This window comes from Sciurus carolinensis, chromosome 9 (assembly GCF_902686445.1).
Source record: "Sciurus carolinensis chromosome 9, mSciCar1.2, whole genome shotgun sequence".
Classification (NCBI taxonomy): Eukaryota; Metazoa; Chordata; class Mammalia; order Rodentia; family Sciuridae; genus Sciurus; species Sciurus carolinensis.
This window is the reverse complement of record NC_062221.1, coordinates 54172362-54186008: the sequence shown is the minus strand read 5'-3', so window position 1 is coordinate 54186008 and position 13647 is coordinate 54172362. Positions and strand designations below refer to the sequence as shown.

General features: G+C 43.1%; 1 protein-coding gene across 3 annotated transcripts in view; it reads left to right on the top strand.

Moving 5' to 3' along the window:
• Abcc5 (ATP binding cassette subfamily C member 5) overlaps positions 1-13647 on the top strand; it is a 78942-nt gene that overhangs the window by 50499 nt on the left and 14796 nt on the right. For all 3 annotated transcript variants that reach the window (XM_047563366.1, XM_047563365.1, XM_047563367.1), the window contains exons 17-24: positions 2236-2338; positions 5632-5816; positions 6449-6595; positions 6841-6970; positions 8426-8579; positions 8669-8797; positions 10481-10667; positions 11531-11620. In XM_047563366.1, the coding sequence (XP_047419322.1) occupies positions 2236-2338; positions 5632-5816; positions 6449-6595; positions 6841-6970; positions 8426-8579; positions 8669-8797; positions 10481-10667; positions 11531-11620 (1125 nt within the window). The remainder of the gene's footprint in view (positions 1-2235; positions 2339-5631; positions 5817-6448; positions 6596-6840; positions 6971-8425; positions 8580-8668; positions 8798-10480; positions 10668-11530; positions 11621-13647) is intronic.

Genomic DNA, 13647 nt, shown 5'->3' with positions numbered 1-13647 from the left:
TGCCTTCCTTCCAGCTCCAAATTGGGTACAGTCAATGGCATGCTCAGAAGTGGCGAAGGAGGCTGTTTTCTGCTTGCCACATGCTGTCTCACCTGGCAACCCCAGGGTGACTTAGGCTGGACTGAAAACTGCTTTCTTGGCTATCAGGACATTTTGATATCAGAGTGAGACAAAAGCAGAAAGTTATTGGGACCTTTCCTGGGAGTCTTAGCTCAGTGTTTGGGTTTTTATCACTTTTTGACTTTAGGTGCAGCACAGCAGACTGTTCCTGACTGGTAATTTAGGCTTCTGATATAACTCACACCTCCAGGAGTCATTGGTAACTTCCATAGAAACCCCGATCCAGATTTAGATGTCTGATCTCTGTGATTCTTAGGGCAGTCTGGACTCCTTGGGTCATTTCCTCATCGTTGTAGATATGCAGGGCAAAATATGAGGAAAAGAAGCGAACATGAAAACGTCTAAGGAGTAAGAGTACTGAGTCAGCCTGCGGTGGTGGAGAGAACATTCTTTCAGCATGTCTTAACTTTTTTTGAACTTTGGTTTCTTCATCTTAAAAAGTTTTCTCTTAGCTGGTGCCTATAATCCCCTCAGCTCGGGAGGCCAAGGCAGGAGGATTGCAAATTCAGAGCCAGCCTCAGCAACCTAAAAGACCCTGTCTCAAAAAAAAAAAAAAAAAAACAAAACAAAACAAAACAAAAAAACGTGCTGGGAATATAGCTCAGTGCTCAGTGGTTGAAAATGCCCCTGGGTTCAATCCCTGATACCAAAAAAAAAAAAAAAAAAAAAAAAAAAAACTGCCTCCTAGAATTGTTGCATTGATTAAATAATAATAATGTTCTTCTTCTGGTAAGTATTCAACAAATGGTAGTATCTCTAACTTGTGTTTCAGACATCTCTCTAAATTTTATATTTTTTAAGTTTTTTCACTGTCAGCTTAAAAAATTTAGTTGGAGCCAGACACAGTGGCACACATCTGTAATCCCAGTGGCTCAGGAGGCTAAAGCAGGAGGATCATGTGTTCAGTGCCAGCTTCAGTAAAAGTGAGGAGCTAGGCAACTCAGTGAGACCCTGTCTCTAAATAAAATACAAAATAGGTCTGGGATGTGGCTCAGTGGTCAAGTGACCCTGACTTCAATCCCCAGTACCAAAAAAAAAAAATTAGTTGGAAAGCCTGCTGGGGGCATGAGGCTAACAATATGTCATAGAATAGAAGCAGGGAATCTCCTAGCTAATGATATGGTAGGAACTTGACAAGGAGGCATTAACCCATTAAGTCCAAGTTTTAATTCTGCAAACATAATTATTATTTCAGTTACTATAAATGATATATTTGTTACATGATTTAAGTTGTTCGATGTGTTCCACATGTGAGACAAGGGGACAAAATGAGTTAAGTAGATTCTGTTGTCTGGTTCAGTGTGTCGTTAACTGAGTCCCACTCTGCCTTATTATGGAGACTTCTCAGTGGGAGACCAGAGCTTGCGTGCTTTCACAGGCCGCTCTAACACCAGGTCACGTAGGTAGCAGCAATGTTGAAAATGTGCTGAGGGAGAGAAGGGCAAGGGTGAACTTTAGAGGAGTTGAAGTCACCTCATAAAGGACATAAAATTGTAATCCTTTCAAATGGAACTGTGATGGAGATTGGGCTGAGGGGAGGGGTATTCTAAATGAAGGAACCAGTCCAGACAGGGTACAGAATGGGAAATTGTGATGTGGTTTCCTTAAGTTCCAGTGTGCTAGAGAGTAGGGAACTGCCTCAGATCAAATGTGGAAGTCCTGCAAAACAAGGCTGAGGACTTGGGGTTTCTCCTGTGGTGTAGTAGGAAATGACCCCATCTGTGGATCTGATTTAGTGATGTGGTAACTCAGACTAGAGGAAGGGAAATGAATCCAGCCCTAATACTTTGGACAGTTGGAGAGGATGAGAACAGAATAAAATGTCTTCTGTCTTTGGGGAGACTTTGGAGAGAGAAAATGTCAATGGACTAACAGGGTAGGAACCCCAATCTCAAAGATTTAAGGAGTGGAAGAAAAATAAAAAATAAGTACAGGTGCCCTTGTAAGAAGTCAGATATGTATCTTCTATATCTATGTCTTCTATATTCTGTATCTTCAGATATATCAGAGATAGTAGCTTACTAGATAATTTGCTAATATGTATCTGGTGGACATTGATCTGGATGGCCATATCATGACTGGAGACTTTTTTTTTTTTTTTCCCAAAACTATTAGATTAATTCAAAAAAGGAAACCAGTGGTTCACAGAAGAAATCACAAGACAAGGGTCCTAAAACAGGATCAGTAAAGAAGGAGAAAGCAGTGAAGGCAGAAGAAGGTAATGACCTTTTTGAGATTTCTTAGATTATCAGGAATATCAGGAATAATGACAGGTGGTAGGTAGTTCATGATATTTGATAGCATTGTATGTTACCTGGTCTTATATTTCTTGAATAACAAAATTCTTAGATAAATTGGAAGACTGTGAGGCACCTTCTGTTTACCTAAACAGAAAAGGCCATAAGAAGGACCTTTGGTCCCCTACCTTTCTCCTCTTATGCAGGGTAAGGTCGGGTGTAACAGTTACAGCTGAGTCATTCTGAGTAAGGACAACTTGAGGGCTGGGTAGAGGTATACCTTTCCTTTCTGCCATTCACCTCTGCACTTTTAAAAGTCAGTCCTAGACAAAGTAGAGGGGTCCCAGTTCTAAGAAGGCTGTTTTCTTAGAAGCACTGTTTTGAAACAGGGTGGACTTATTGCCTGGTCGTAACCATATTGCATCAGGACTATGGAGAATTACAGTTAGCAGTTTTTCCTGCTTTCCCTGTCCTTTGTTCTGGTTTTTATACTTTTCTCTTAGCACCTGGTGCAGTGGCTCATGCCTATAATCCCAGCAATTTGGGAGGCTAAGGCAGGAGGATCATGAGTTCAAAGCCAGCCTCAGTAACTTAGCAAGGCCCTAAGCAACTCAGTGAGACCCTGTCTAAAAAAAAGTACAAAAAAGGGCTGGGGATGTAGCTCAGTGGTTAAGTGCCCCTGAGTTCTACCCCCAGTACCAAAAATAAATAAATAAACTTTTCTCTTAGCAACTGAGGCATATCTTGAGAGTTAGAAAAGTTGTTTGAAATAATGTGACCATTTTCATTTTGTGAATTTGAAACTGCATATCAACTTCCAAATTTAAAAAGCATTTTATTTTAAAACTCTTTTCTTGTAGAGTCACCTCCTCACCTGACCCTTTTGAATCCAGGGACCTTCCTGCTTGGGGCAATGGCAAATCCACTATCCTTGTTCTTAAAACTGCAGCAGACATTCAATGTTAGAAGTTGACATGTCGATTGATCACTCTCTGCCTCTTTCTTTGAAAGGAACAGCCTCAATTTTTGAATCCAGGCATGATTTCAGATCCTTTATTGACACACCCATAAAGCAAACAGCACAGAAAACTGAGACATCTGTAGTTCCTGCCATAAACCAGAATATCACTAAGGGAGCATTTGTTCTCATCTACCCAGCCACCAGCCTGGTTACTCAACTCTCTAAGTCCCCAAGTCATGGTGGCCTATCCAAGATTATTAAACCTGGTATGTGAAGAGGCAGGTGCTTCCTGTATGACCTTTCTCTGTTTTCTCAAGTCAGCATCAATCATCTAGCCACACCTGGGAGATGTCCTTGGACCTTTTCTTTCCTCTGAGTCAGTGACCACATCCTACTGAATATACCTCCTGCAACTCTATCCCCATTGCCACCCTGATTTGGGCCCTTACTGTTTCCTTCCTAGAGTATTACAGCTGCCTCCCTTTTAAATCTGTTCTCTACCTAAACAGCTGAGACACCTAGTTGGAAGCAAAAGATCAAAGTTGGGTGTGGTGGCACTCAGGAGGCTAAGGCTAGAGGATCATTTGAGCCCAGGATTTCAAGGCCTGGGCAACATTGGCAAGACCCCATCTCAAAATAAATAAAAACAGATAGTCAATTTACTCTCCTGCATGAAGCCTTAGAGTGACCTCTCAATTTCAAAGCAGTGTTTTCTTTCCTTGGCACAGCACACAGAATATGCTTGTTTAAGGAAAGAAGGGCTGGGGATATGGCTCAGTGGCTCAGTGCCCCTGGGCTCAATCTTTGGTTGAAAAAAAAAGGAAAGGAAGAAGGAAAATGCTCCTGTCTGTAGGGAACACTGAGAGGCATAGAAGAGGCTGCTCACTACTGAGGCAGCCTGTCGCTCTCGCCAGCAAGAACGACCCGGAGACGTGATGGATGGCAAACTTCTTTATTAACAGCAGCTTCTTCTTCTTCCTTTAGGGAAGTTATTGTCACTTATATAGGTTATATCAACTAATTAGAATATTCATGATATGTGGGGAGAAGATAGACGTATATGGGTATAACTTGAAGCACCTAAGAATCACGCAAGAATCATGCAGAGGCCCTGACCAATTACTGAGACTTCCTCAAGGTGAAGTTAGTTGTATACGTGCAGAATAGCAGTTTTTCAACCGCACTGGCAGCTTGCCAGGCGCCATCTTGGCCAGGCTCCACCTAGGGCCAGGGGTCCGGCCGAAACCCCGACAGCAGCCAGCCTTACAAGTGTGACCATCCTGGATCCGCCTAGCCCAGCAGTAATCAAGAGTCAAACCTCCACATGCCTGCAACCCATTCTCTCGAGACAGCCTGTCTTCAAGAGAAGGCTCAGATGCCTTTGTTCCCTGGCCAGAGCCTGTTTAACCAGCCTCACCTTCTCTTACATCACTCTTTAAGTGCACCTTTGTTCCAGCTGTGATGACTTGCCAGGTTTACACTGTTAGGCAGTTTTCCCCCCTCTGCCACTGCTCCTGTTATCTTCTTTGCTGAGTGTCTCCCTGCCTGGTTGATTCTGCCTTACTTTTCAAGAAGCACAGAAAGTCTTCTCTGTTTTTGCCTGCTGACAACCACACCCCTCCCAAAATTAGGTTGCATTGCCTGGATGTCCCCATGCTGCCCTGCGTACAACCGAGTCGTCACTTTTTACACATTTTATCATGTGCTTATTTATCTGCCAGTTCTCCAGACTGATGGGATCCTCAGGCGGGTCCTCAATGACAGGGGCCTTAAGCCTGTTTATTGGCCTGCTTTATAGTAGGTGATCAGTAAGTGTTAAGTAGATGAATGAATCCTTCTGGTAAAGAAGAAATTATTCTAATCCAGAGCCCTGTGAAACTAGGCTGTCTTTGATTCTGCTCCCCTTGAGGTGACTTAGTTGTGGGGGAGTAGCTCATGTTAAAAGGAAAATTCCTTAGATAATTAAATTGAGTAGAGTTTATTTGTGCAAAACAAAAATGATTCGCCTGTCAGAGCAGGTTCTGAAAACTCCTACCAACAATGTGATCTGATAGCAAGACTTTCAGCATAGTAAACAACTTCATTGGCTATAGCTCAATCAACCAGTCAGTTGGTTACAGATTAACTAATTATTTACAGAATAAAGTTAATTGGCCACAGGACCTCCTGTAGCCCACCAAAGCTTAGTTACTGTGATTATTCTATGTTGGTTTGCTCTATTGGATCCAATGCAGGTGTCCAATCCAAATCTGTGGCCTCAGAAAATTTAATTCACACTCTTCCCGAGTTCATGTTTCTTTCTCACTTATATAGGACAGCTTGTGCAGCTGGAAGAGAAGGGGCAGGGTTCAGTGCCCTGGTCGGTGTACGGTGTCTACATCCAGGCTGCAGGGGGACCCCTGGCATTCCTGGTCATCATGGCCCTTTTCATGCTGAACGTGGGCAGCACTGCCTTTAGCACCTGGTGGCTAAGTTATTGGATCAAACAAGGAAGTGGGGTAAGGTTACTCATCAACAGGCAATCCTGTGTCTGAGAATGTGGCTGTCTCTCCCTGGCTATTCTTAGGGAAGCTTCTAATTGTCATTTAAAAGAGGCAACAGAAACACAACATGGTACTGCATTAATATATACGATTTTAGCCTGGCATGTTGGCACAGTCTATAATCCTAGCTACTCGGGAGGCTGAGGCAAGAGATGGAAAGTGCCAGGTTAGCCCAGTCAACTTAGCAAAACTCTCTCAAATTAAAAGGGTTAGGGATAAGGCTCTGTGGTAGAGCACTTACCTAATATGTGCAAAGCCCAGAGTTTAATCCCCCAGCTCTACAAAAGAAAAAAAAAATATATATCAATTTTTGATTTTATGTATCAATTTAAAATTTAAAAAAAAGGAAGATGAATTCCTAATATAATCCCACAAGACATGAGAAAAATTCTTGACCAACCCACAGGACATTGGCAGGCTGTCAGCTGTCTTTAGAAAAGAGAAGGAAGTAGCAAAGCCTGCCTTGTGTTTGTGTGACCAAGTCCCAGGGTCATGTCCTGTACCCTCCCCTGAGTTCAGCATGGCCAAGAAGGGGGACACCTGGTTGTCTTTAGAGTCTTGCCTCATAAAGCTTTGCCTCCAAACAGAATGCCACAGTGATTCGAGGGAACAGGAGTTCTGTGAGTGACAGCATGAAGGACAATCCCCACATGCAGTACTACGCCAGCATCTATGCCCTCTCTATGGCAGTCATGCTGATCCTGAAAGCTATTCGTGGAGTTGTCTTTGTCAAGGTATGCCATGGTGGGCAGCCTCTGCACCCCCTCTCTCTGGTGACTGTGTGGTCATGCTTGGGCATAGCATCTCTAGGGTCAGCAGGATGACCCTAGCTGAAATGACCTGCACCCCATTGTCCTCAGCCTCTCATTCATCACCTGTGCCACCTTACCATTTGGACTCCCAGGCCTTTGGCAGTGGATATCCTGCAAAGTAGCATCCTGAGCCCCTAAGTTGTGATCACTTTGTATCTTTTCTTCAGGGCACCCTGCGGGCTTCTTCCCGGCTCCATGACGAGCTTTTCCGAAGAATTCTTCGGAGCCCTATGAAGTTTTTTGACACTACCCCCACAGGGAGGATTCTCAATCGGTTTTCCAAAGACATGGATGAAGGTATTTTTTACTGCTGGTTTCTTTTATGCTCTGGAGCTCAAACCAGAGCTCACTGTGCCTGCAGCCTTCCCAGATGAACCCCCGGATGGGCATCTCTTTCTGTCCTGAGATGCTGGTATTTTCACCAGGAACCTTTCGTCCACATTCTCATTCTGCTTTATCTGACCTAAGAGGTTCAGAGGATTGAGTTAGCAGACAGGCTTTGGACAGTGACATCTGAGATTCCAAAGCACATGTTTACTTTGAAGTAATGTGTTGGTTCCTAGGTAGCTGCACTTTCCATGAGATTTTTTGGGTGCTGCATGGTCTATGCCTGCAGTAGAACTTAATGCTCCCCATAACCCAGAAGAGTAGTGGTGCCTCCTGACCTTTGCTAAGAGCTTGCTGTGCAAGAAGCAGAGGGCTGAAGTGTTATGCATCTCATCCTCATCTGCACAGCAGCCTAGTGATGTGGGCATTGTTTCTGCCGTTGAATACATGAGAAGACTGATGTCCAGAAAGGTTAAAGTAGCTTGCCTAGAGTCATAGAGCTGTCAGGTGACCAAGCTGGGAATTGAGCCCAGATTTTTTTGACCCCAAAGTTAGTGTTTTTAACAACTGCATCATGGTGACCTTCACAGCAGGAGTTTGTCTCAGGTATCTATAGGCTAGCGTAAAGCCATGGCTAGAGGTAACATATCAGAACCATTCCTGGTAACTGAACTGATGCATGACACATTTCCACATGTGTTACACACAGACACCTACATATGTGCACACATGCACAGTTGGAAAGCAGGAAAAAAATCAGTGCTATCAATATGGGATTTACATGAAAATACTTCAACTAAAAGAAAAGAGTGGGAGGAGTAGGGTGGAGAGACCGCCAAGAAGAGTTGAAGAAAATAAAGGTTCTGTATACCTACTTTGACTTTTGTCATGATGAAAAAGCTCTTAAATGTTAGCAGCAGTTCATTGATATTGGTAAGAATATAGATTATCTTTGGTTATAAACATATTTTCCAAATATTTTACAACAAGAAAATAGTACTTTATAAAGGCAGAAAATGTTTAAAAGGACTAGGCAGGACAGTGAACAAAAAGCAGAGGTTGGGCCTGGGATCATGGCTCAGTGGTGGAATGCTTGCCTAGCACGTGTGAGGCACTGGGTTCGATCCTCAGCACCATATATAAATAAATGAATAAAATAAAGGTCCATTGACATCCTAAAAAAATATAAAAATAAAAGGCGGGAGGCATGAAATATCACCTAAATTTTCTAGTCTCAAGAAAAGTTAAAGCAACCAGGTTTCTAACTTTTTCTTTGATAGACTTTTTAAAGGCAGCATCAAAAATTTCAGATGGGAATTTTTGTGAGCCTTTTTTTTTTTTTTTACCATTTTTAAATGTTTCGCTCTATTTTCCTTATTTACGGGTCCCAAGAATCTGACACTTGTTCCCTTGTGGTTTTCCCAGTGGACGTGCGTCTGCCATTCCAGGCTGAGATGTTCATCCAGAACGTCATCCTGGTGTTCTTCTGTGTCGGAATGATTGCAGGAGTTTTCCCGTGGTTCCTTGTGGCTGTGGGGCCTCTGGTCATCCTCTTTTCAGTTCTGCACATTGTCTCCAGGTAAACAGGAGGTGTTCGTGTCTGCCAGAGCAGGGAGGAGGCCAGAGTTGCGGGTCCACCCCTGTGATACAGGACTGTTCTCTTTTCAGGGTCCTGATTCGGGAGCTGAAGCGTCTGGACAATATCACTCAGTCACCTTTCCTCTCCCACATCACGTCCAGCATACAGGGCCTCGCCACCATCCATGCCTACAACAAAGGGCAAGAGTTTCTGCACAGGTTAGTGCTGATGGGGGCTGTGGCTTTGAAGGGGGAGCCAGCATTTAACAACAGCCTAAGGGGCTCTTCAAGACCACAGCTTGGGATTGTAAAGTTTTTACTAAGGGTATTAGTGATTTAATGCAACAGTCTCTGATTAAAATTGAGTTGCTTGGGTGAGAGTCCTCTGAGCAAATGAGAAGATGAAATACAGATTTGAAGTCTCTTGGCTTTTGTTCCTGAAAAGCTGTCTTTGGTGGACTTTTACTTTTCTTCCTTTTTGAAATAGTAAAGTCATTGATCTTATATTTGCATTTTATTTAGCCATCAAATGTTGTTTATGAAATTTGTGTGTAGGTAGTCATTCTGGAGATCTGTATTAAGAGATTGAAACAAATTTAATTGTCCTTCAATAGAAGGTGGTGAAATAAGCTATGGTGTGGATTATTCCCTGGCCCTTAAAAGAATGAAGCAGCTCTGTGTACTGACATGGTATTAGTGAAGGAGGAGCATACAGGTGTGTGTATGGTGTGCTACCTTTTGAGAATGTGTTTGCAGCTTTTGTACATTTAGAATGTCTCTGAAAGGATACAAAAGAAACTATTAGTTGCCTGGAATGGGGAACTAGGTAGCTGGAGGATGGGCAGGAGAAAAATTGACTTATCCTGGTAAACATTTTGTAACTTTTAAACTTTCTATCTTGTGTATATATTGCCTATTCAAAAAATTAAGATTTTTTTTAAAAAATTGCAGTAACAAGATTAGAAAAAATTATTTTCAAAATGTTAAATGACTCAGAAAAATACTTCCTAACTTAGAAAAAAGTGATATGTATTGAATGTATATGTGTGCATAGACACAGTAAATTTAATTGAAAAAGTAAAGGAGGAGGAAACACAGCAGAATGTTAACTCTGGTTTTAAATGGGTGATAATTGGGATTTACATTTTTCTCTTTTTGGTTGTATTTTCTAAATTTTCTTTGGAGAATATTATTTATTGTCAGGGGGGAAAATTATTATTATTATTATTTTTTTTTTTTTAAAGCAAAGCGCATGTGCCCAACCAAACCCCTTGTTCAGGAGTTGTAATTTTCCATGGTGCCCTGGGCCCTCAGATGGGTCAGGTCTTTCTAGCAGCCCCTGATTGGTGTGATGCTCCTCCAGGGGCACAGTTATCTGAGTCCCTCTTGCTGTGGTTCAGCTCACTTCTGCTTCTTCACTCTGTGGCCTTGGGAAGCACGTGCCTTCTGCCCACTGGTGGTGTGTCAGCACATACACACACACAACCACACCTTTCCCACGTGCACCCTGAAAGTTTCCTTTTCCTGGCCTTAGACTGTTTCTCCTACTTACCATTTATAACCTCTTTGAGAAAATGACCCTTAATCTAAGACATTTTTCTAAAGCTTAGTACAAGCCCCTTTATGGTCTCTGCCATGCTTTTCCTGTGCCATTCAGGTCGATGATTCTCCCTAATATCTTTAATGTGGCACTTTTTTTTTTTTTTGGAAGGATAACTAACATTAGAAAACCCCATGTCCTCCTAGGTGAAAGGCCCAGGATAATCTGCCCCCCTGAAGTTTCCATGTCATTCTCTTGGTTAGAAACTGGAAGTATTTAATCATTTACCCTGCATTCTGTGGTTGACTGAAGCTTTGAGGCTGTCTGTGAGCTAGGTCGCATGGTACTTTATCTGCCCACAGGTACCAGGAGCTACTGGACGACAACCAGGCTCCTTTTTTCTTGTTCACATGTGCAATGAGGTGGCTGGCGGTGCGGCTGGACCTCATCAGTATTGCTCTGATCACCACCACTGGGTTGATGATTGTTCTCATGCACGGGCAGATTCCCCCAGCCTATGCAGGTCTTGCCATCTCTTACGCTGTCCAGGTCAGTATCTGGGTTGGGAGCATCAGCTTTGCATATTTGAGTACGTCCTACATTGGCATGATTGGGGTAGGAATGGGGGCTGCACCCTAACCATTGGTTCACCACAGGACCTCTAGAGCATCTCCTGGTCTGGCCTGTCAGTAATAGTCTGGATTTGGCTGGAACATGTTGGAATGGGAGAGAGGGGTAGAATTCAGAATAAAAGAATTTAACTCCTTAAGCCCAGGTGTTCCTTTTATTACTCCCTGTATTCTTGTGTATATTTGACATTTTCCATATTGGAAAGGTAAAAGTAAATAAGTAACCAAAGGAACTCCAGAAAGATATATCTTCATAGATGTCCGAAGATGTCCATGCAGACTCACTAGATGATTGGTTGGGGAAGACAGTGTGCTGTATCCACTGTGCTCAGAATCCTCAGTCTGTGGTGCACAGGGGCTGTATTCACCTTTTTCTCAGCCTTTTTTCTTTTATCTTACTTCCCTAGGAGCTTTCTCACTAGTGGCTCACAGGCTACAATCTCTGTTTGTTGTGACTACCACAGACAGGCTCAGATACAAAATTGTGCAGCTTCAGGTGTGTTATTGGAAACATAAAATTGACTAGAAGGCCTCAGGGTACAAGAACATAGTGCCAACAGGACCCCAGTGCCACCTGCATTCACTGAGCCATGCAGTTGACGTGAGGAATGGTAGGCATGGTCTTAAATGTGAGAGAGTGACAGGTCCCTGAAACCAGCTGTATGTGTGCTCACGTAGTTCTTACAACTGAGTCACAGTCCTCTGGATGAAGGAAGTTCTCTCTTATTGCCAGGCACATATGGATAACGAATTCTCTGTTGGATTTTTGCTTTCCATTATCAGTTAACGGGGCTGTTCCAGTTTACTGTCAGGCTGGCATCCGAGACAGAAGCGCGATTCACCTCAGTGGAGAGGATCAATCACTACATTAAGGTCAGACTACTTCAGGCCCTTCGCGGTGGTCTGACTCCTCCCTTATTTCCACAGATGGTGTGCAAGCAAGAGATTTGTTTTGTCTGCTTCACCAGCATGCTTGGAATAGAGCACAGAATACCATAAAAGCTTCTAAATATATTGATAAATTATGTCCAGTAGAGAACTTAGGTTCATTGACTAATTCCCAAAATGTTCAGAATCTGCTTATTTCAGTTTAACCTACTGATGTAACATTTTCCTTGTCCTGTTTGAAACCATGTATCATTTAAATTCCTGGTCTAGTCCAGTGGTTCTTGGCCAGAGATGGCCACCGGGATCCCCTTTTGGACTTCCGGCAGAGACTAACATGGGCCTCACCTGCAGATTCTGATGCCATGGGTCTGGAGTGGGACCCCAGCTTCTGTAGTTTTAAAAGCTCCATAGATGTTTCTTAAACTGAAACAAGTAAATTAAGGCAACACTTGGAGTAGCTAGTCTTCCCAACTTCTCCTCGGAGCCCCTTTAGTCTTGCCCTGAGGTGACATTTTGCTGGTGTCCCAGTGGAACCCTAAAAACAATTTTCTGTGGAAGGAAGCAGAGTCATGAGGAGTTAGGATTCTCAAATTTTACTTATTTCTCAAGAGTCACCTGTCTTATGAACTTCCCTGAGACTGTACTAGTATTTGTGTCATCGTTGACAGGGAAGAATAATACTTTCTGAATTCCAAATAGTTCAACTTATAAACATAGTTTCAAAAAACCATTCTCACAGTTGAGAACTGAGTGTATGTATACTGCACTTCCCATCAGGGGTGTTTTTCCTCACCCACTTGTTTAGACAGTGAGCTTCATTCATTATCAAGTATTTCATAAATTTATAAATATTCTCATAAAGAGAGTCAGGGAACTCTCTGATGTATCTGGTGGCAGCTGTTCTTTATGTTTAGACCTTGCTGCTTTGCCCTGTGTTGTGGTCCACAGAGGACATGTGTATGCACATGCAGGTGTGGAGCTTGAGTTAATACTGCTGGTGGGGACAGTCTCCTGCTAGAGAGGACAGGATGATGGTCAGTGGTGATGCACAGCGGACCCATTTCTGAGGACTGCTTTCCCACAGCCAGTCCCTTACCTGAATATCTCTCCCAACACAGTCTTTCCAGCTTGGAACTTTAGACTTCAATCTCCACTGTCCCCGAACACTAGTCTTTGGCCCTGATTTCCCTCTAAGGCTATAAGCCCCATGTCTAATTGCCAGAGAGTTTTGCCAGGACATTGTGAAGTGTGGCTGTTGGTGACCAAATTACCCAGGCAGTTATAGTACAACCTCTTAAAGCTGGAATGGATTTCCAAGGTCATCTAACCCAGTCCCCATAAATTGTAGATGAGACCTTACGGCCTGGAGAAGAGACGTGGCATGCCTACGTCACACAGCTCTTAGTGGCAAAATTGGATTTGGAGTCTGTCTCCTGGGTTCACCAGGATGTGTCAAAATGCCAGGATCTGATCAGATGTTCAGAAAATGTTGGTTTCCTGACTTTGGGATTAATTTAGGCTTGTAGTATTCAAATGGTGGGATTCTAAAATTTCAAGTGGGATATTTTCAAAGAATTCTGATAAAAACTGTGGTTGAAGAGGGGGTGAAGGACCTTGTGACCCCCCCAGTTAGGTTCTCCCTTGGCCCCCAGGCAGTATTATGGAGAATTCCTTAAGAGAGAAGGCAGTTTGAAAACCAAGGCTATCTCCAGGCTGCCTCATGGTGGTCATTAGCACAGTAGCCGGGTACTCTCTCTGTCTAGTTTAGTGTTGGTGAACATTTACTGCCAAGGCATTCTTTTGCAGCAGGGGCTCGGGGTGGTAACTGCCTGTGTGTGGCTGCTGTAGTTGTTCTGTCTTTTTTTTTATTTTATTTTTTAATTTTTTTCAGATGTTCAGAGACCTTTTATTTTATTCATTTATTTATATGTGGTGCTGAGAATCGAACCCAGTGCCTCACACATGCAAGGCAAGCGCTCCACCACTGAGCCACAACTCCAGCCCCAGTTGTT